This window comes from Micromys minutus, assembly GCF_963924665.1.
Source record: "Micromys minutus genome assembly, chromosome: 3".
NCBI classification, from domain to species: Eukaryota; Metazoa; Chordata; class Mammalia; order Rodentia; family Muridae; genus Micromys; species Micromys minutus.
In genome coordinates this window covers 79,706,577-79,728,542 of record NC_137972.1, presented here as the reverse complement: position 1 = coordinate 79,728,542, position 21,966 = coordinate 79,706,577, and the positions used below count along the sequence as shown (strand labels likewise).

Sequence of the window (21,966 nt, the reverse complement as noted above, 5' to 3'; positions counted from 1 at the left end):
CTCTGCCCTCCTCCCTTTCGGATGACATGTCTGACGTGAACGGAGTGGATTGCAACATCTTTCTTTGCTTTTTCACCCTCCACCCAGAGAATAAACATCTCCGGGATTGGAGCCCGGGGAATGTCCCACAGCTTCTGGGACCTGCCGTCATCGGGCTACTCTGTAAGGTTTTCTGAGGGCAGAGCAAGCTGTTCTTGACACACTGGTACCATTAACTGGGAAGGGCAGGAGGGGGTCTAGTCCTTGGTGGCTTCTATCAGTTTAGTGCCTCACTGGGCTGAGATTCTACCTGGGGGATTTTGACAAACAGCAGCAGACCTTGAGAGAGTCTCAAGCCAGGCTGTTCTTCCTACTGGGTTATAGTCTCCTGGGCTGGAACTTAGAATCCTTAGAGTGGTACCTATTATTAGGTCCAAAAGGAAAACTCCCAAGAACACCCCCAAAGGGAGCAGACCCACGGACTTGGTCCGAAATGACTGTGTGGGCTCAACTCAAGCTGGACTCTAGGATTTCTAGTGCATAGACAAAGTTCTCAGGCAGGGGTCCTGGGAAATGTCAGGTTTCTGCCTGTCAGAATAGTTCTGTGGTTCCATAGGACAGCCTCCAGACTCCCTCAGTCCCTATTTACATGTACCTGTTCTGCACTAGCCTCCTGACCCTTATGGCCCTGACTCCTCCACTATGTTAAGCTCCCAGACTGTTCATCCCCAACCCCCCATGTTCTTTAAGACCAGCAATACCACCCCACCTCCTCCGTCTCTTGCTATTTTCTTCTCTAGCTCCTTCCTCCTATTGTCTCTGCTCCTGAAATGGCCCTGACCATGGGCAGTCTGCTTCTTTTCCTCTCTGCTCTGAACTCTCTGTATGCCCCTGGCCTTTCTGTCACAGCCACAATAAAACTACTCCCCTGAGTCATGGAGCCTGTTGCTCACACCTACCATCTGGGGAATGTTCAGTATTCTTCTAATAACGGAGGTGCGCATGGATCAGAAAGAGGCTCAGCTTTCTAAGAGGAGTGCTCTTGCAGAACATGTCAGGGTGAGAGTCCAAGGGAAGAATATATGTGGATCTGTGTTCTGCTTTGCCACTCTGAGAGGCAAAACACAGAGGTAGGCTACATTCCTTTCTCTCTGTTGGCGTGCCGGGCTTGTGGGACACGTCACTCAGGGGAGAGGAAATGAAACCTAAGATAGGGGTCCCAGCCCATTTTCTCCGGGTTGGAAACTGGTTCTCAAATTCCTGAGCATGGGGACTGAAAGAGTTGAAGGGATGGTTGGGGTGGGGGAAATGAACCTGGGGCAGGGCGGGAAATTTGGCTTAGCTCCAGACCATCTCTGCAGGAGACTTAAGCACTGCTCGGTAGGACAAAGGTTTGCCCCCTGGGCAGTACTTGTTGAAGGAAACTGTCATTGTTTGTCCAAACCGTTTACTCTTGGAGTACGTTAGGGAAGTCTCATCTGCATGGGGTGGGGCCTCAGCTGTTGTCCCTATGTGCCTGACTGTCACAGTCCTCTCAGTGGAGTGTCACGGTCAGTCGGGTCTCAATTATGAGAACTGCTGGATTTCCTGAATCTGCTCGACCTTACCAAGTTTTCTGTCTGATGGCACGGTCCACTGCCCCACATATATAGTCTACTTATGCTCAGACTTTGCTTGAAGGGCAGGATTCTACACCAGCCTGACATTCTGGAAAACTCCCTATCATCTGCCTGGCAGCTCCCCCTCCAGGCCTCTCTGTGTATGTGCACCTCCCATCTTCCTAATTAAACAATTAGGTAATTAATGAGACCATCTCTGGCCCTATCCTTTTCTATAGTCAAATACTGTGCATTCCATTTGCTCTCTCGTGGTTCCCCAGAGCTGGGCCTCAGCTCCCAGAACTCTGCCTGAATTATGCTGAACTTTTGTTCAAGTGTACAGTGTGTTCTGTTGGACCCAGGTACTGGTGACTAACAGCCCTGAAGGAGGAAGCCCTGACCCTGAGGCTTGTTTCCAGCTTCACCAGACAATATCAAACGGCAAGCCACGTCCACAGGCCTTGATCAGGCGACAGCAGGAGTCACTCGGGGCAAACTTGTCAGCCTTCCAAGGACACATCCAATCAGCTGCTCACCCATCATGCCTGTAGCTGACAGAGGTAGCTACTGGGTGGCTTTTCCTAATCCCCACTGAGCACGATCATACACTGAAAGGACAATTCATGCTATGGCTCTGGTGTGACTTGGTGTTTTCCTAAGGTCCCTGGTCTAGGGGCTCGGTTCCCAGTGTGGTTGAATCGTGAAGTGGGGCCTGGTGGGAGGAATGTGGGGGTGAGTGATACGCACACCACCTTTGTGAGTGGGTCGATACTGTCTCTTGGAGGCTCTAGGCCTTTGTGAACTGTATTAGCACTGTGCACGTGTGGTTTCACTGTCCAAGCCTCTCCCACATCCTGCCTTGCCACGTGGTCCTTTCCACATGTGTCCCGTTATCACATCATCCACTACAGCGGCCCTCAGCAGAGCCCTACAGACCATACCATGTTTTCCAATTGCCATGGCTGTGACTTATGTCTTTATCAGGCACCAGCCTTGGTGTTTCTATAGAATAAAACAGATTTAAGATAATTAACTGCACCAGAGGCACTTCTCCCTGGAGGCAACGTGCCCTACAAGATCAGCTGTCTCAAACCGAGGCCACGGCAGGAAGCTCACCACAAATTTCAAGGCAACCTAGGTTAAATGTGACCCTTCCTCAAAGTAAAACCAAGACTCCTGTGAACCGCGGAGGATGTAAATGTCCCAGCAGCTGTGGGAAAGCGACAGTTGCTTGGCGCGGGCGGCATGGTGGTCTCTGCTGCTCAACGAGGTTCCAGCACACATCAACATTGCGGATCACAGCTCTCCATCATCCTACTTTCCCCCGTGATGATTCTCACTGTGGTATGGAGTTTCCTTACGCTCCTTTGGGGAATTCTGCATGAGCTTTGGTAGAGGATGGAAACGTGTACACCAGCCGTCTCTAAACAACAGATGGCAAAACTGCTGCCGTGGAACCACACAGCATAGCTCTGCCTGCTCCTACAAAGAACCTCCTTTGTGCCCTTGTTTGCACCGAGAAAAATGGTTCCAGGAACTCAGGCACTTAACAGCCAGTCCTGAGAATGAGAACACACAATCCAGAGACACAATGGGCCCAGACCAAGAGTCAGAGGCCTTGGCAGTTAAGGGCAAGAGTTCAGTTAATAAGTACAGAATAGTTCCCACAGTCGAGTCTCTGGGTACATGACTTACAGGACGAACGACAAGATCTTCAACGCCCCACGAGGAGCACCTTCTGTTCAGTTACATTGGCTTGACCCCCCTCTGTCATATACGAGTGTGTACACTGAAGAGCTTAAGACGGTACGGCATGAGAGAGTAAGGCATCGGGTATCCCTTTGGGGAGCACATGAGAACAGGCCCATATTGTAAGGCTCGATGCTTTTTATCCCACCTAGTGCAAACACTGCACCGTGCACCTAGAATTAAAATTGCTCTTACGGGCTTGTTTCTCAGGACTCCATGTCTGGTCCCTCTGACCACAAAGGCTGAGAACATGCAGGAGAGATGTAAAGGGGGACCTGGTGGTGTTGTTGAACCTTAGAAAACAGGGACTCAGATGCTTGCTGAACTTACTGCTTTTGTGTCAACAATACTGTAATAAAGTTGACTACCTCCTTCATTCTGGATGTTGAAAAATAGGGCTAAAATGGGTTAAAAACCATCTGTGAAAATATCATAACCTCTTGGACTCATTAAGTCTGCTTTCTACATTACCTGTGATTAAGCTACTATGCAAATATAGTAGGTGTAGCCTTTAGTTCAATAAACACCAGCTAGCGGCCCTGCTTTAGCCTCAGATCCTGTCAGTCTCCTCCAGATACCACACTATTCCCCTCCTGGGAATCTATCTAAATGACTTGGAAGCAGGATAAGAGATACCTGCATACCGTATTAATGGCTACTTTACTCACAATAGCCAAGAGCGGAAGTGACCTGAGGAAGTGTTGTGCGAGGACCTGTGACTAACATTATATACACACAAAGGACTTACAGGAATGGCAGTGTATGCTCACAAGGCCAGCATGGAGTGGGCTAAGGCTCGCCTGAGCTCCATAAGGTGTTACAAGCAGCTGGACTTTATCATGAGATTCTATTTCAACAGCAAACAAAAATCCCCCAAACAATTTCTGACGTGGAAGCATAGCTTTGGGGAGAGACCAAATCAAACAGTGTGCTGTGTAATAGCCAACTCCAACTGAAGTCGGAAACTGCTGTCGAGCTAATGTGTACCATCTTGAAAGACGTCTCCAAACCAGCATCTAGCAAAGCTCAGAGACCTAGGCCTTCCCAGCCCTCAAACACCCTTCAGCCCACCTTGAGCATCCAGAAATGACCAGTTCACCCACTTTTCCAGTTGCACTTTATTCCTGTACGAACAGTCTGGTAGCACGAGCAAGCTGATTTCTCACAGTACACTTCTCCCAGCCAAAGTTCCCCCACCCTTCAACCCACACATGCTACTGCCCAGCATCAGGGCTGGCACAAGCTGCTGCTTTTTAAGGAAACAAGAGCTTACCCCTGGCGCCAAGCCAGAAGTGGTGATGAGGATTTGGCCAGCTCCCTTTCCCTGGCAGGGAGGAGCCAGCAGATAATCCATGACTAAAACTTTCTGCAATCAGGACCTCAGTGGCCAGTGGGAAGTGTCACCACTGGTAGTGTCCCTTCCATTCTGACCCTGCCTGGAGGACCGTTGTCACTATCCCAAATGCAGTGTCAGGAGGCTGATGTGGAGACAGAAGCTGGCAGCAAGACCTGCAGAGACCTCTGAACTCCCCTGCAACACCCTTGCCTTGGCCCCCACCTCATCTGATGGAAAAGCCAAGTGAAAGAGTTCGCCTGAGCCGCTCAGAAATCAGGCCTGGACAGAACCCATGCACTATTCATCACTAGGACACACTCAAAGTGCTTACACACCCCATGAGGTAGCTTCCACCACTCTCCCCGCTTTACATAGGGGACACAGGCTCAGTCAGGCTTGTCTAATGTCTCCATGCCGAGTGGCAAGAATGACCAAACTCTTGTCAGATGATGGTGAGACCTGAGCCCTTGCCCACAGTGGTTCTCAACCTTCCTAATGTTCCTTTAGTACAGTTCCTCATGCTGGGGAGACCCCCCCCTGCAAATAAAATTATTTGTTGCTATTTAATAACTGTAATTTTGCTAGTTATGAATCATAATGTAAATACCTGTGTCTTCTGATAGTTTTAGACGACCCCTGTGAAAGGGTTGTTCAACCCACAAAGGAGTCCTGACCCACACTGCCTCAGAATGCTGATCCTGGTTACCACACGGTTACCTCCTACCCTGTGTGACTAGGGAGGCGCACTCCTGGCTCCCTGCCCTTCCTCTTCCTCCCGTCTATGCTGGCCCCCTTGTCTCTCCCCAGTGCTCTGCGCTAGGTCATCAGGCCAGTACTGGTCATCCATGTACTGCTCCACATCGGTGCTGCTGTCAGGGCCCCCATCCTCAGGATGGGCCTTGGCAGTGCTGGCCACTTGCTGTTCCCACTGCACCTCCACCAGCTGGTACAGCTCCATGGCTGTCATAGCATCTTCCACAGATGAGTGTCCCTTGTGTCCTACCTGTGGACAGGAGCAAAAAAAAAACATCACTACATGGTGAATGGGCCTGACCACTGAGGGTCAAGAGCACTTATCTCTGGATGAAGGCTGTTAGGATTTTGATACAGTCTACTCCAAAGGCCTGTGTGTTGCAGGCCTGTTCTCCAGCTGACAGTGCTATCTTGAAAGGTACTGAGGTGGGTCTCAGCCTAAGGAAACACATGGCCAGGCAGGGTCTTTGACCTGCGTAAGCACACGGACCCTATAAAACCATGAACCAAAATAACCCTTCCTTTATGTTGGTCTGGAGAGAACACACTATAGTTAAGAACACTGGCTGCTCTTCCCCAGGACCCAGGTTCAATTCCCAGTACCTACAAGGCAGCTCACAAACTGTCTGTAACCCCAGTTCCAGATCCTCTTCTGGATCCCTAAGAATGCACCATGCATGTATGCACAAAGGTAAATGCAGGCCAAACACCTACACACGTTAAAAATAAATTCCTGAAGCGGAGCAGTGGCACATGCCTTCAATCCCAAACCCAGGAGGCAGAGGCAGGCAGTCCTCTGAAGTGGAGCCCAGTCTGGTCTACAGAGTGAGTTCCAGGACAGCCAGGGCTACACAGAGAAACCCTGTCTTAAAAAACAAACAACAACAATAAGATATAATAAAATCCCTGGTGGAGACGAGTAGACAGATGCACACAGGGCACAGAGCAGTCACAGGCCCTAGTCTGAGCCCTAGAGCTGGGGAGTCAGTGCATCCTGTGGGGATACAGGGTCTGGGCATTGACTCTCGCTGGGGATTTCACAGCAGCACTGCCTGATGCAAGCGGCAGACCACAGTGCTAGCTACAACTCAGCAGTTATGGAAGTCAGATGAGCCTCCCTCCACATACCTGGATTTTCTTGTGCAGCAGGTTCAGGGCCAGGTCCTTAAGAGAGACCCGAGCTCGGGTGAGGGAGCTGGGTTGGCTGAGCAGGTTTGGGACATAAGTAGTATCCCGGATCTGGGCTCGAGGGTGGACGTACTTCAGGGCCTGGAAGTCATTGTGCAGTGCATGCCCCACCACCACCTTGCCCTTCAACAGCTTAAGTATCTGAGAGTGAAAAGGGGAGGCCCCACTGTCAGACAGGAACACACCTGAGCTCATGGCCCCACCCCACCCCCAGGGGAAAGCAGCAGTGGGAAAGGGAGGGGAGAGTTCACAAGCCCAGGCAACCAAGATTCCCCAAGTTTAAATACAGACTCTTCTTAGCAGCTGCAAAAGGAATACTATCTGCACCATTCCAGGGAACAACTGTGAGGGTCAATGTGTGTCTGTGTGTGTGAAAGGACTCCCATGATCATCATCTACCTACAAGCCCTGGTCCCTATTTCAAGCCATCCAAACTTTCTAAGTGTGGATTTAGCTTTTAAACACTTTACACATTTAGCTCTTGGGACTCTATTCTCCCTTCCTGCACCATAAGTTCCAACTGACTTGACCCGTGGTGCTCAGCCAGGGCACAGCAGGTACAGATTTTCTTTTTTGTTTGTTGGTTCTTTTGAGACAAGGTCCCTCTATAATCCAGGTTAGAACTTAAATCAATCCTCCCCCCTCAGTCTCCCAACCAACTTATTTCTGATCAATAAAGACCCGTTGAATGAAACCAACAGAACCATGCCTGGTGCTGGTTAAGAGTTAAGGAGAAGCCCTTGTTGGTACTAAAGGAACTGGCTCCTCCTTCCTCCCTTCTAAACCTGCTCTGCAGCTCTGACTGGTCACATCCTGCTCCTCCCTGTCCAGTGCCTTCCTCACACTCAAGGAAACAGGGTAAGAGCCTGCTAATGCCTGGCCTTCTGCAGCCTACCTGTACTAGTGTGGAGCCCAGTTTTATAGCCTGAATATGATGATTGTACATGTCTGACAGGGTCGCCCTCGTCTCATACCTGACCTGCCAACAAGAGGGGAAGAGACCAAACCTACTCCACACTAGCCTCAGTGAGCAGAAAGAAAATGAGCCCACTCCAGGGGTTACTACCAACCACAAACATGGACTGGAGGGATCAGGATTGGAAGGCCCACCACCGACTTATCTTCCTACTGCTTCTAGTCATGATCAAGTCTTCCCAAAGCAATGCTTTGGGCATATGGTATGTGTCTTAGTTAGGGTTTCCATTGCTGTGGTAAAACACCATGACCACTAGTGAGGAAAGGGCTTGTTTTATCTTTCAGCTCCATCACTGACGGAATTCAGGGAAAGAACTCGAACAGGGAAGGAAGCTGGAGGCAGGAGCTGATGTGGAGGCCACAGAAGAGTACCGCTTACTGACTTGCTCAGCCTGCTTTCTTATAGCACCAGAACCACAAGCCCAGAGGTAGCATTGCCCACAGTGATCTGGGCCCTCCCACATCAAGACAATTCATCCGAGCTTGCTATCTGGCCAGTCTGGCGCGGGCATTTTCTCAACTCTAGGTCCTAAATGACTTTGGCTTATGTTCTACCCAGCACACTATGACAAGGATCACAAGGTGAGGTTTATCATATTTTCCAAACCTTCCTGATCCCAATAACCCAGAGACATTAAATAGTTCTATTCTAATGCTTGTTTTGAAAAAGTGAATTTGTTCCAATACAACTGTGATAGGACACAATTTCAGAAAGTGAATGTCACCTTTTGTTTCTGTGTAATTTACACCCGACTAAGTGCTGCACGAATGCAGGAAACTGCTGACAGCTAAACAGAACCTGGAGCACACAGTACACATCTCCACCATCTGCCGGCAACTGTTTCGTTTGCCTGGGCGCTGAGCCACACCAGTCTAAAACAGTGTCAGATCCAGAAACTCTGCTCCCCTTCCCACCGCTGCGTCCTCCTGCCCTTCCTTCCACAAGCCAACTCAGGCCTTTCCTCATCATGGCTCTGATTTCTGTAATCATTGCCCTTCCCAACCATAGGCAAAAACAGTGCCAGTTTTCATTCGGTCTCTCTTTTCTGTGGCAGCACCAAATCTTTTGAGTGTTGTACCTAAACACCATTTCCTTATAAAAAGCCCTGTGGCATAAAGCAGGTGCGGAGGGCCAGGAGTCAGCACACAGATGAGCAGGGGCAGAGACCTGAAGACGGGACTGCAAGCCTTTCAGGGTTCCTCTTACCAGCAGCAGGAATGGTTCTGTTGCTATTATCCCACAGGTGACTAATTAACCTTGAGGCCTATTTATAGGGCATACTTGCTTAACCATGATTTTTAGATAACCATGGCAGAACCCTAGAAATCTAGGGGAACAGATCTTCATGGAAGACCCAGGGGGCAAGGCTTTTAGTCCATTTATATGGCTTCTGCTGTTTCCTATAGCCAAACCCTAATATACAGGGGAATCCCAACTACTGGTCATTTTTCCAAGCACTGAAGAACCACAAGGAGATGGAACAAGACGGTAGGCAGTGTATGAATTCTGAACATTCTGTAAGTTACCATGCCCTTCCCTGTCATATGACCTTCCTACAAGCAGCCCCTCGTCTCCCAGCTGGCAACCCTTCAGAGTAGCAGCACCTGATTTATGTTAACCTATTCTCCGGAAAAGGAACCGCATGTTTGGAGAATTACAGGGACCTCTGAAGATCCTTCACTCCCCAGTCACAAAATGTGCCTAACACCAGGGCTTCTCCCAACAACTGTCATTCAGGCCAAAGAAGACCCAGGGTCCTTACCTCCTTCTGGGCCATCTGAAAGGGGATAGCCTTGTGCATGTGCTGGCGGGTAATGCCACTCCAGCGGGTTCGATAGTCCACAATGGGCATTTCAGGCCGGATGTACTTGTCATAGAGAACATCACCACTGTAACTCACCACAGAGCAGCGGGCCAGCTCGCTCACCCGCCCTTTGGGGCCTGTACCCACCATCTCACAGTCAATGGCCACACACTTGCTGGGCCCAGACCTCGGGGCTTCTCTGGAGACAGGCCTTTTGCTGCACAGGCCGTTGCTCCCAGACTTGGCCTTGGGACGTTGCCTCCTGTTGCCTGCAGCTTCTGTGCCTGCTGGCGTCTGTGATGGGGAGGGCAGAGGGCAGAGTGGTGGCCCTGGTACCATGCTCAACAGCTCCTGCTCCTGAAGCAAGGCCTTGCGGGCCATGAACCGTTCGTGCTGCCGGCTTCTCCTCTTGTGTCTTCTCCGAACCACATCCTTGGCATTCAGGCTGGTGAGAGATGGACACTGAGAAGACTCAGCGACTTCCCCTGGCACCATGCCAGCAGCTCACAGGCAGGGGTAGAAGCTCTGGAGGCTGTCTGCCAACCAGGCAGTGTGCTGAAGAGAGAGCACATAGGAAGAGGGGCTGGGGGGAGGAAGCCAGGATGCCCTGCCTCTCATCCCCAAGCACCTGACTGAAACTCAGACACCTCTACCAAGAACTGCACTCAAACACTGCACATGCCATCCACGCCTCCTGAGAATCCCTTCAGCAAGTGTTACAACAAGCATATTCCACCTCCCACCGACACCACAAAGTACCATCGTTACCCTTACTGTATAGAGAAGGAGGCCCAGAAGGTGAGTAGCCCCACTGTGCTTGCTGTCCCTCTCTCATAGTAGACTTGCTTCAGAAGCCCAAGCTGGGCCTCTCAGTGGCAGGCCTGGAAGGCACTACAGAGCTCAAGGTCTTCCTAACCACAGACCACAGGACTAATAGGAAGGGAACTCAAGAACCTGGGCAATCACCAGGAAGAAGCACGAGTTGGGGAGAGCCTGGCAAGAGGAGATGCTGCAGGATTGGCCACCAAGCCCAGGCTGGGGGAGTGTCCAGAAAAGAGAAACCTGACAGGCACAGAGCTAAGAACTTGGTGCAGCCAGTGAACAGCTAGGTTGCAAGGGGGGCGTGGAGACAGGTGGGATGGAATGAAGGATGCTGAGTCACTGGAGGACTCCAGGGGACATCACAATTACCTCATCAGAGGATGAGGTCAGACTAGGAGGCCAGCAATATTACAGGGGTTGATGTTTGCATAGGCTTGGCCCAGGGAGTGGCACTATTGGGAGGTGTGGCCTTGTATGTCACAGTGGGCCTGGGCTTTAAGACCCTCATCCTAGCTGCCTGGAAGCTAGTCTTCCGTCTGCCTTTGGATGAAGGTGTAGAACTCTCAGCAACTTGAGCCCCACATCTGCCTGGGCACTACCATGTTCCTACCTTGATGATAATAGACTGAACCTTTGAACCTGTAAGGCAGCCCTAATTAAATGTTGTCCTTATAAGAGTAGCCTTGGTCATGGTGTCTGCTGACAGCAGTAAAACCCTAACTAAGACACAGGGGTAAGCAGCAGTAGGAAAGGAGGAAAGAACAGTGTTGGTGAGCATGTGTATAAGGAGGCCAGGGGAGGCTCAGTGACCTGTGGCGACTCAACCACTCTCAGCTTGCTCATTAGCTCTCCAGGTAGTACCCCCTCCTTTAAAAAGAGGTTGTCAGCAACTTCCTCATTTCCACAAACCACATCTCACAACTGACAAATCCGGAACCTCAATCTGCCTTAGCCCAGCAAAGGGAGAAAACCTGGCCTAGAAGACCTGTGCTAGCCCTGCTGATCAAAGACTTTTGGGGTGAATTGGGGGCAGGAGGATGGACTTTCCTATCTCTGCCGGCAAGGTTTTAAAGAAGCCAAAATTAGGTTCCCTTGAGAACAAGCTTCTGTATTTTTGGATTTGTCTGAAGAGATAAAAGCAGCCATTTCTTATAGTCCCTGAACCTGTGGACATCTCAGAACCAACAATTATCAAGAGAACACTTCCACAGTCTGCAGCCCTGAACAATGCCCAGTTTAGCTGGAGAGAAGTATTCTGAGGACACAGACTTTTCAGGAAGGCCACGTACAAATATTCCACATCTTAACTCTGGTCAGGATGGCTGGCACTTGGCCTTTTTGTGAGACCCAAGAAGATTACAGATGAGAAGGCTCCAAAGAAACTGCAAAGCCAGAATCGTCACTGGCATAAGGGCCCCACTTGCCATGCTGGTAGACCAGGTCTGTCAGTAGCCTGTCTAGACCCGGTTCTAGCACGAAATAACCATATGACATCAGAAAGTCACTGTCCCTTAACCATCAACCACCCTGGGTAGAAGGCAAAGTTTGGGGACAGGACCCGAGACCCCACCCTTCAAGTCACGTTTGTGATAATCACCCGGCTTGAGAAAGGCTGGCGCAATAAGGTCCCCGACACTACCCAAAAGCTTACCAGACTAAAAAAAAAAAGTATGGGACAGCCCGCTCCTCACCAGCTGAGGAGTGTAATGGACGCTCAACGTCCGCGCTGTCCCCTGAGGCCCACCGGCTCGGCGTCCGGAGGAACCGCGTGAGGTCGCGCTCGGGCCTGGCTGCACTCCACCCCGTCCCGAGAGGCACGTGCGTCTGGCGACAGGAACTGGGGTCCGGGACTCCTGTGCCTGTCCCCTAGCTCACCTGAAGACCCGGTCGCACGTTCCAGGCCTTCACGTGGAACCCTTGCCGGCACCGGCAGCAGCTTGCCCAGACAAGCCCCGCTTCGGCTGCCTGTCTATTGGTTCGCTGGGGCGTAGCGCCCGCCCAAGGCCTCTTCTTATTGGTTGATCCTGCTTCTCCTCGAGGAAGCGTGCCAGCCAGAAGGGATGGGGCTACCGAAGAAGAAGGGCGTGGTCTGTGCCGGGAGAGGGCGGTGTTTAGGAGGTCAGTAAAAAGCTGAATGGACCGTTCGGCTTCTGACCAGACGCCTTGTGAATGTCAGCCTTCAAAGACTTAAGGCCACAAGGATATGCCTAGAAGGAACAGTAACCCCTCCAGCCTTGGGGGATCTGAGTACCCGGTGAAATAATGCAGTATTCGTAAAACTTGGGGAAAAAAAAACAGGTTTGCTTCCTCTGCACTACTTTTTCCTTTTTAAAATTTCTTTAAAAGATTTATTTATTTTATTTATATGAATACACTGTAGCTGTCTTCAGACATGCCAGAGAGGATGTCAGATCCCATTACAGATGGTTGTGAGCCACCTTGTGATGCTGGGATTTGAACTCAGGACCTTTGGAAGAGCAGTCAGTGCTCTTAACCACTGAACTGTCTCCCCAGCCCTGCATTGCTTTTTCAATATTTATTTAATCTGGGTTTTTGTTTATCTTTTGTTTTTGTTTTTCGATATAAGATCTCCTGTAGCCCAAGCTGTCTCGTTTTCTTTTCTTTTTTTTCTCCCCAGTGTCAAGTTCACATAATGTCCTCCTGTTTTCTGTGTGGCTGAGAATGAACTGGAACTAATCCTCTTGCCTCTGACATCCTAGTGCTGGGATTGCAGCGTTTTGCCACCATACCCATCTTAAGTATTCCTTAGTAATATATACTCATATACTCATTTCCCTATGAAAAGTTTTTTAAAAGGAGTGGGAAAGCTGACTCAGGGGGTAAAAAGGTGAATGAACTTGAATTTGATCCCTGAACCCTCTTAGAAAGCTGATGCAGCTGGGCATGGTTGCGCACGCCTTTAATCCCAGCATTTAGGTAGACGCAGGTAGATCTCTGAATTCCAGGCCAGCCTGGTCTACAGAGCAAGTTCCAAGATAGCCAGCAGAGGAGAGAGAGGGGGAGAGGGAAAGACTGAGGGAGGGAGGGCAGGCAATGTTGGGATTCTGTAAGCCCCACCCCACAGTGCTGCCAGGTGTGCTCTGCCCCAGTTACCTGACACTCTCTCCTGTGTCCCTGCTCTTTGCTCTCCCTTCCTTGCCCCTCCTCACTCCATTCCCTCCCCCATCTCTCTCCACGTGCTCATGGCTGGCCTCTGCTTCTCTACTCCTCTCTTTTTCTCTGCCCCTACTACCTCTTAACTCCCCTCCCCATGCCCCAATAAACTCTGTTCTGTACTATACCATCATGTGGCTGGGCTCTCAGGGGGAAGGGATTCCCAACATGGGTCCCCCAGAGGCATCTCCCTTGCTCCCAAGCCTCACCGTACCTCCATGGGGCATATTCCCCCTACTCTATTCATCTTTTCCCTAACGTTCTCTTTTCTTTCAGGTGAGTCGGATGCAGTAGCAATGTATCTGTGATCCTAGAATGCCTGTGGTGAGATGGTATACAGAGACGGAAAAATTAACTGAAGCTCTCGGGCCAGCTAGGGTAGGCAGAAACAAGATATGCCAATCAACAAGGAACTCCCTGAAGTTGTCCTCTAACCTGCATGGTGTGCTTACCTTCCAACCCCCACCCCATTCCTCAACACACACACACTTACACACCCCTACATGCACACACACACACACACACACACACACACACACTAGGTTTTTTAAAATAAATTTAAAAAGAGAAAGCTAGAGGAGCTCATAGGCCCCAGAATCAAATTTACTACTCTTTTGCTAAACAGTGTGAGACTGCCCTTAAATCTGTATACTCATACATTCGGTTGGTGCAACCCCGGACCACATTAGAGAAGATTCTTTGTGCCGTGGGCAGCCCTCAACACAGATGCTGCAACTGGTCAAGCTGCAAGTGAGCAATGTTCAGCCATAGAGGAGAGATCTATGGCCCACCAAGGCTCAAGACCATCTTGGAAGACTGGGCAGAAAGACTAAGAGCTGGAGGAAGAGGAGGACTGGGGTCATGTCCATGTCTCCTGGACAAGGCTGAATGGCTGCACTCTTAACTTCATAGCAGCTGGGGCTCCCTGTGCAGGATCAACAATCACCGTTTCAACAGCATGGAGCCTGGACTGACTCAGGAGCCCTCCCCATCCTTGGCTACCGATAGTTGATGGTTGCTAGGGGCGGGAAGAGTCGGCTTTCCTGGATGGATCAACAGGATGTGACTGTTGATAGGTCGACCAACCGTGCTCCAGTGGGTAGCTCCACATCCGTGCACCAACTGGAATCAGTGGGTTGTAAAAGAAAAACAACCTGAGATTGGAAGGGAGAGGGTGGCAGATCTGGGAAGAATGGGAATGAGTATTGTACTGGTTGGTCTTGTGTCAACTTGACACAAGCTGGAGTTATCACAGAGAAAGGAGCCTCAGTTGAGAAAATGCCTCCATGAGATCCAGCTGTAAGGCATTTTCTCAACTAGTGATCAAGGGGGAGGGCCCATCCCATTGTGGGTGGTGCCATCCCTGGGCTGGTAGACCTGGGTTCTATAAGAAAGCAGGCTGAGCAAGCCAAGGGAAGCAAGCCAGTAAGTGACATCCCTCCATGGCCTCTGCATCAGCTTCTGCTTCCTGACCTGCTTGGGTTCCAGTCCTGACTTCCTTTGGTGATGAACAGCGATATGGAAGTGTGAGCTGAATAAACCCTTTCCTCCCCAATTTGCTTCTTGGTCATGTTGTTTGTGCAGGAATAGAAACCCTGACTAAGACACATATGTTTAAAACACATTAAATGTTTATATGTTTAATTCTCAAAACATTAAAATATATGAAAAAATTAAGTTAGGAATGGGAAGATGGCTCTGCTCAGCCATAAAAGGCAAGGCTCACAACCAAAGGGACAGAATAGAAAATAAAAATTTAAAGGAAAGCTAAGTTAACTCATATCATTTGTACAAAGCAGGGGGCTTTGTCGATGTGTTCTTACCTGTGCACAATATACTTAGATCCTGCTCCACTGTGTCTTTACCCTCCCTCAGCAACCCATGGCATCCCCTTCTTTCACATAAAACCCTCATAGATATGCCTTTTCTTTTCCAAAAGAAGTGAACAGGTGTTGTATGAATAGAACATAAGTATGGGTACCCATGGCTCTGGGCCCTATAAGTCAGCAGACCAAGGGGCATTTTTCCTTCCCGAGTCAACCTACTCCCCAGGCTGTTGGGAAGAAATCTAAGCTGCCCAAGTTGAGGATGGGCCTAAATTCTGAGACCTTAGAGAGGACAAACCAAATTTTAACTAACAAGCCATTTGTTCCAGTAGATCTATGGGACAAGGCAGCAGGTTGCCAAGGTATCAAAGAATGTAAATGTGGACAGTTCTTCTTCTGTCAGAGGCCAGAGTGGGAGATCCATGAGTTTTAGCTCATTGTATGGGAAGGAACGATTCTTTATTTCCAGAACTCCAAATGGTGGGAGAAGTTCTTAACCAGCGTAATTTTCTTACTGTGGGAAGGTAAAAGTCAACAGAGTCTGTTCGAAGAAGTCTTTCCGTGTACTTTTAAAAGGTGACAATGTGGTGGGCATGGTAACCAGCCAGAGCTACGCAGGGAGCCACTGTCTGAAGAAAAGAAGAAAAGATGCCAGTGCTAGATAGCAGTGGCTGGCACACGTGCCTGTAGCCCCAACACTTGAGAGGTGAGGGGTACAGTCGTAACCTAAAAAAAAAAAAAAAAAAATCAGTGGGTAAAGTTGGAATCAAAATGGCTCTGCTATGGGGATTTGGTTCTGCTCATTTGGCAGTTAGGTTGTGTTGATTTGGGAATGTTTGGGGCCTTTTGTTTCTGGATTCATTTATTCTGTATGTGTGCAGGTACGAACATGCTACACAGTGGGTGGAGTCGGGACAGCTTATGGAAGTTGCTTCTCTCCTTCTTCCATGTGGGTCTGGGGATGGAACGCGTGCCATCAGCCATGGCAGCAAGCACTTTTACCTCCTGAACCATCCACTGTATCTTTAAGAGTCTCATGTAGCCCAGGTTGGCCTCCAACTTGCTATGCAGCCAAGGGTGACCTTGGACTTTTTATCTCCATCTTCCAAATGTTAAGGTTATAGACATGTACCATACCCAGTGTATTAGGCACAGAGGATGGAATTCATGGTGTCCTGCATGTAAGCACAAAGTGTGTCTTCAGCACAAAGTGGTGTGTGTGTGTGTGTGTGTGTGTGTGTGTGTGTGTGTGTGTAAGGCAACTCAAAGGAGTTTTTCTCTCTTTCTACCATGGCCCTGGATGTTCAACTCGGGCTTATTAAGAAAGGAAGCAAGCACATTCACTAGCTGAACCATCTCACTGGCCTAAAAGAAACATTTGGGATGTCAACATTTCTGGAACATCTTTTGTGACTACTTGGATTATGACGGAATATTAGCAAACAACAGCAAAAAAGGAGGTCCCAGTCACTGGTGACAGATGGCACTTTGATGGTTTGATGCCAGGGACCATGTTCACTTTGTAAGGGGAGACACTGGGCTCACTTTCCTAACCCTGGAGTCAGACCCTGAGGGATTGGAGGGATTGGAGCTTTTCCATAACAGAAACTCCATGGGCTTGGGACCCTGACTGAACCCCACCTCTAGGGACCCCTTCCTCTCCATCTTCTCAGTCTGTAACCTCGATTTGATTCCCAGCACCACCTAAACCAGGTGAGTTTGGAGTGCTGTTGGGAGGGGCTGTGTGAGTAAAGTCATTAAATGATTTAGTCCCTCAGACCCTCTCACAGCAGATCTTGAACTTGGTTCTGGATCAAGTCTTCTCGACCGCTGCTGTCACAGCACTTGGGAGGGAGGTGGAGGCAGGAGGATCAGAATTTCAATTTTACCATGAGCTGCACAGCAAGTGGGAGAGTGAGAAAGGAAGCATTTGGGACGAGAGACTTGATGTTTTGCTTTGGCAAATGAATGTGCACAATGTGTAATCCTCCCTGCCCTGTGGACCCTTTCTGAGAACACCAGGGGATGTCCCCGATGCTAGACTGGGTGCAGATCAGAAAGGGATGTTCATCTATTTGGCTTTCAGAATAATGGTTCTTTATAAGTCAGGGCCGTAGGCATCACCAGAATGGACTCACTGAAAAACGAGGTGGGACGGAGCAACATGTGTGTGTTGCTGGGGATAGAAAACACACCCAGTCAATCAATATGTCTACAGGCCAACACGATGTTTACCAGTGCTCCAGGACCGAGGTAGGGGGACTGAAGGGACACATACAAATCATTTAATTGCCTTACTCACACAGCTGCCCCTTCCAACAGCACTCCAAACTCAACAGTGGCTGGACTTTGAACCTAGATATTTGAGGTATCATTATACTTCTCCCAACTCCTGAGAGGTTAGTATCACACTTTTTTTTTTTTAATCATGGACCACTGGATAGGTGCACCGCCAGGGTAATCTGGAGAATTTTATTCTCCCCGTTGCTTGTTCTGTTCTGAGGCACGTCTTTTTCACGTATCAAACCAAACCTTAAATCAGTGGTCCTCAGTTTCGACTGATCCGGAAGAGCCTGAAACACTACCAAAACACTTGGGTCACAGCCCTAGAGGCTGATTTTCCAAGGTTTGGATTGGTTCTTGGACCCATCCTACAACCGTTAGAGAACAGCCGTTAAAGAACGGGAACCCTAAAGAACCAGCAGAGGGCGCCATGGCCCTGCGTATTACGGAAACCGTGCTGCTAAGCGCTCTTACCAGCGCAAAGGTCGGCGGCCAGACACTGGGAAGAGGTTGATGGAGTTAGAGAGATGATCCTTGAGTGAAAGGCTCCTTTGTGTCCTAGCGCTCCTAGAACGTTGCCTTACTTTAGAAGGAAGGTAAAGAACTGACCATTTTGCCAAGGAATTTAGAAGCAAGTTGCAACCACTCTAAGCCTTGATTTGTCTTTAAATGAGGAGAGGTTTGGCCAATCTTTTTTTTTTTTTTCTTAATTGTATATTGATTGACTTGAAATAACCATGGTGCTGCTCAGGAAAGGGGAGGATTAATATTTAAATGGACTGATAGAACTGCATGTAAAGAGAGGCTCATAGTTCTCACTTATTCTGACGTCAAAGCAATGACTTGGGCTGCCTGGTGGCCAGGGAAACTGACCAGAGACCCTAAAGCCTTCCTGTGTTCTGATTCCTCCCCTTGCCTAATTATCATAGCACAGCACAGTTGAGACAGCTGAAGCTCAGAGAGGCAAGTGCCTGGTTCGAAGTCACACAGGGACGAAAGCGTGAAAGGGTGGCTTGAAACCGAGGTGTTTGATTTCGGAGGCAGGACTGCTCCCCACACACAGATATCTTACCCAGCTCTCAGATAAGACTCCCTTCCCTCCGCCTTCCTACTTGTTTGCTTCATGAATACAACTACCCCAGGCCACCCCTGGATGTTGAGGGCAGCTGGGGAGAGAGATGAGTACTCCTCTCCTCTTGTGAGCTCTGGGCACCCTCCCTGCCCCCCCTCCACTCCAGGGTAAGTGCAAGTTCGCACTGCCACTTGCAGGTCCAACACCTGCTGAGTGACCCAATTTATAGACTTCTCACGTGTGGATGAGATTTTCAATAGGACAGGCTGCCTACTGGCAGGGTTGGAGCAAGGAGAAACTTGAAGAAGCTGCAAACCGGAAGGGGCCATGTGCGGGAGAAGAGGTGATGGACGGATGAAATGATCTGGTTCAGAGAGGAGAGGCTAAGCCCTTTGCCCGACGGTTGCACAGCTTCCAAGGGTTCGTTACTGAACTTAGTCAAAGATTACAGTTTCGTGTTCTCTAAAAGCCCATGGCTCCCGAGCCAATCTAAGTGTCAGACTCTGTACCGTGCTCTGCTTCATGGGTTGGGGATGACGGTGGGACTCAGCTTGGAAAGAAACAGAGGAGGCACTTGAGTTTATTGCTCAGAAATTTATTTCTACCAAGGATGTCAACATTAGGACTTGGTGGCCACCTTATGGCAAGGTGACCTCCAGACAGGGCAAGATTACCGCACTTGCTTAGCATGTGTAAGGCCCTATGTTCTATCTCTAGTACTACAAAAAAAAATGAAAAGTAAGTTAGGAAAAAAAGAGGGAAGGAGGGAGGGAGGGAGGAAGGGAGAGAGGAGGGAGGGGAGACAGAGAGTGGTAGAAGAGGGGAGTAAAAGAGGAAGCAAAGGAGCGGAAGGGCTCAGTACGCGCCTGCTTCTCTTGTGTGAAGCCTTAGGTTTGTTTCCCAATTACGGTTGTGCATATGCATGTAATTCCAGCGCTGGGTATGGAAGCTGGAGGATCAGGAGTTTAAGACCACCCTCAGATACATTGGGAACTCAAGGCCAGACTGGGCTACATGACACCCAGAAAAAGGATGGGACAGGCTGTGTGTGTGTGCTTGCGCGCACACTCGTGCACGCACTAGGAAGTGTTCTCTCTTTCTTCCACTTTGAGACAGAGGTTGTGGGGAACTGGCTACTTCTGCCATCAAGGTGACCTCCGAGCACAGGCTGGGGACAGGGTTTCTGAAATTCTGTTTATTTGGTGATTGAGAAGTTGTACCCATGACCTTCCTTCCCACAGGCAGGCACAGACACTTTAGGATCCCGTGCCCCCCTTGCACCTGGACCCTAAGGTTAGGAGCACACACTCCCATGCTGGTCCTCACTGCCGTCTGTGGTGGCCTTGTGTGGTGGCCTCTCACGAAGGTTATGGGATGAATGAGGGTCTGCAGGCGCAGAGCAGCCCACTGCTCCCTGAGGACAGGAATCCTGTCCCCCGGGGACCACTCCAGAGCCCATTCCCTTGTTTCTGGAGAAGTCCCTCTGAGGTGTCCCCAAATGAGGTGTGAGAGAGATGGATATTCTGCTCATTTCTGGAGGTTTGCTAGGAACTGTAGAAGGCAGGAAAAAAATATATCCAGAAATGGGGCTCCCCGCACCCCCGCAGCCGCTGAAGTGACCCAACACCGTGCGGCAGACTGGGACTTGTTGTTGGACACAGAGACACAACAACAAAATCACTAGTCTTCCAGACGGGGCTGGCCTGTCCCTGGCCTTGCTGGCCACCTCCTCCAGGCCTCGGCGCACCACCTGCCACCAGCCGGACACTCCTGCAGGGAAGGCCAGCTTTTGTGCCCACTCCCACTCCCACTACGTTGTCCATGTTCTCATTGCACCCTGCTTGCCCCTGATCATACACCTAAGCATTCCCTGGAGTCTCTGCTCAAAATTGGGGCACCCCCACCCCCGGGGTGTTCCATTTTCCACCCCGAACACAATTCCTTTAACCAGAGGGAAATCTTATTCCTCACAGGAAGCAGCTGGGTAGCTCGTTTCTCTATATCATCTTCACGAATTATAAAAGCCTGCACTGTCACAGAGAAAAGATTTAAAAAAAAAAAAAAAGCAAGCCAGGTAGTGCCCATCCTGGCCTCTTCACCCCTTCCCAAGGGTCCCCGGGGCCCAAGATGAACATCCTCACAGGGCTCATGAGTCACAATTCAAAGTCAAGTGGGAGAGTGGGCAGGGGATGTAGGCTGCACAGCTAATCTCCCTTTCACTATGCTGATAGAAGGTAGGTGAGGCCCACACTGCCTGGGCCAGACTCTAATTGCATGGGCAGGGCACATCCGCTCCTTAATTAGGAAAAGCCACAATATCCTGGCAGCTCCAAGAGCCGCATGGCCCTAATTGTATTTCTGCGGCAGCTGAAAGATAATTACTCTTCCCGATTGGTGCTTTTAATTCTTTTGCTTTTTAATTGCTTGCTCTTCCTCTTTGCTCCACCCCTCCCCCACCCTTTGATGCATTCTGTTCATCTAGACTGGGGAAGAGATTGCCCAGACATGAAGATATTCAGAGACAGATGAGGTGGGGATGTTTGGAGAAGGTCCAGTCCCTTCAGAGCCCATAGCCTGGGTTTGGGCTCAGTTCTTCATGGGCCTGACTGAACTCTGAGTTCTTTGAAGATGATGTAAGGGACTGTGTCACTCGACCATCTGAACCCAGGACCACTCTGAGGTTCAAAGTCTGCCTCCGTGCATACTACAGAACAAGTCTGGCTGAGCTGCTGTGTGTGAGTGTGTGGTAGGAGAGGCTGATACTTACAGTATTTCTGGGAGAAATGGGACTTTCTTGGGAACCTTCAGGTGATAAGAGACATACTTGAGGACATGACAGAAGACTTCGGAGAGCATCTCAGAAGGTCTAGATTTGAGCACCCCTGACTCAAAAGCTGCCAACTGAGTCACTGCCCAATGCTAAGCTCCCTGAGCCAGTGGGCGTTCTTACTAACTAGTCTGGCAAGACAGTGGCAAAGAGGCCGAGTCCAGAGACAGAGCAGCAATACATGGGGTGATTGGGACCAATCCATTCCCATTGGTTTTCTCCTTATAGATCTAGTGACAATGGTTTTGGCCTGAGAATGGGTGATTCGGAGTCTCTGGAATTCTTAAGCTCCGGCTTCTCTCTGAGTTGGAGAAAGATGCCCAGATCAGATGATAGAATTTTGGAAAAGTGACCTGCCCTTGAGCCCCCACTAAGTGTCACTCCCCACTTCTCATTTCTATCCTCTGAATTTAGTGCTGTCCCCTTAGCAACCCTGGTTTCCATGGTTTCCTCCATGACAACCATCCCCAAACCCCTCCTCTCTTTTACTTCATGACAGTAATGGGTGATAGGAATCCTCAGTATGGCCACTCCATGTAACCATGGAAACAATTAATTGAGCCTTCGTGTATCCTTTTG

The 21,966-nt window shown here is 49.7% G+C and overlaps 1 protein-coding gene across 4 annotated transcripts; it reads right to left on the bottom strand.

The window, feature by feature from the left end:
• Positions 1-4,448: 4,448 nt before the first annotated feature.
• On the bottom strand, positions 4,449-12,192 carry AEN (apoptosis enhancing nuclease). Of its 4 annotated transcripts, none has more exons than XM_080914087.1 (4): positions 12,081-12,192; positions 9,342-9,938; positions 6,544-6,744; positions 4,449-5,665 (listed from the first exon to the last, which is right to left on the bottom strand). In XM_080914087.1, the coding sequence occupies exons 2-4, from the start codon at positions 9,876-9,878 to the stop codon at positions 5,396-5,398; spliced, it is 1,008 nt and encodes a 335-aa protein (XP_080770213.1). In that variant the 5' UTR covers positions 9,879-9,938; positions 12,081-12,192; the 3' UTR covers positions 4,449-5,395. The 4 variants fall into 4 exon arrangements, with proteins under 4 accessions (XP_080770213.1, XP_080770214.1, XP_080770215.1 ...); XM_080914088.1 differs by lacking the exon at positions 12,081-12,192 and adding an exon at positions 11,857-12,042; XM_080914089.1 differs by lacking the exon at positions 12,081-12,192 and adding an exon at positions 10,158-10,275.
• Positions 12,193-21,966: the final 9,774 nt, after the last annotated feature.

Excerpts from the sequence above, each read along its gene's own strand:
- AEN (XM_080914087.1), bottom strand. The coding sequence starts at position 9,878 with ATGGTGCCAGGGGAAGTCGCTGAGTCTTCTCAGTGTCCATCTCTCACC. Across the intron at positions 6,745-9,341 it reads TTCAGATGGCCCAGAAGGAG|ATACTTAAGCTGTTGAAGGG; the intron begins GTAAGGACCCTG and ends TTTCACTCTCAG. Across the intron at positions 5,666-6,543 it reads TGCTGCACAAGAAAATCCAG|GTAGGACACAAGGGACACTC; the intron begins GTATGTGGAGGG and ends TCCTGTCCACAG.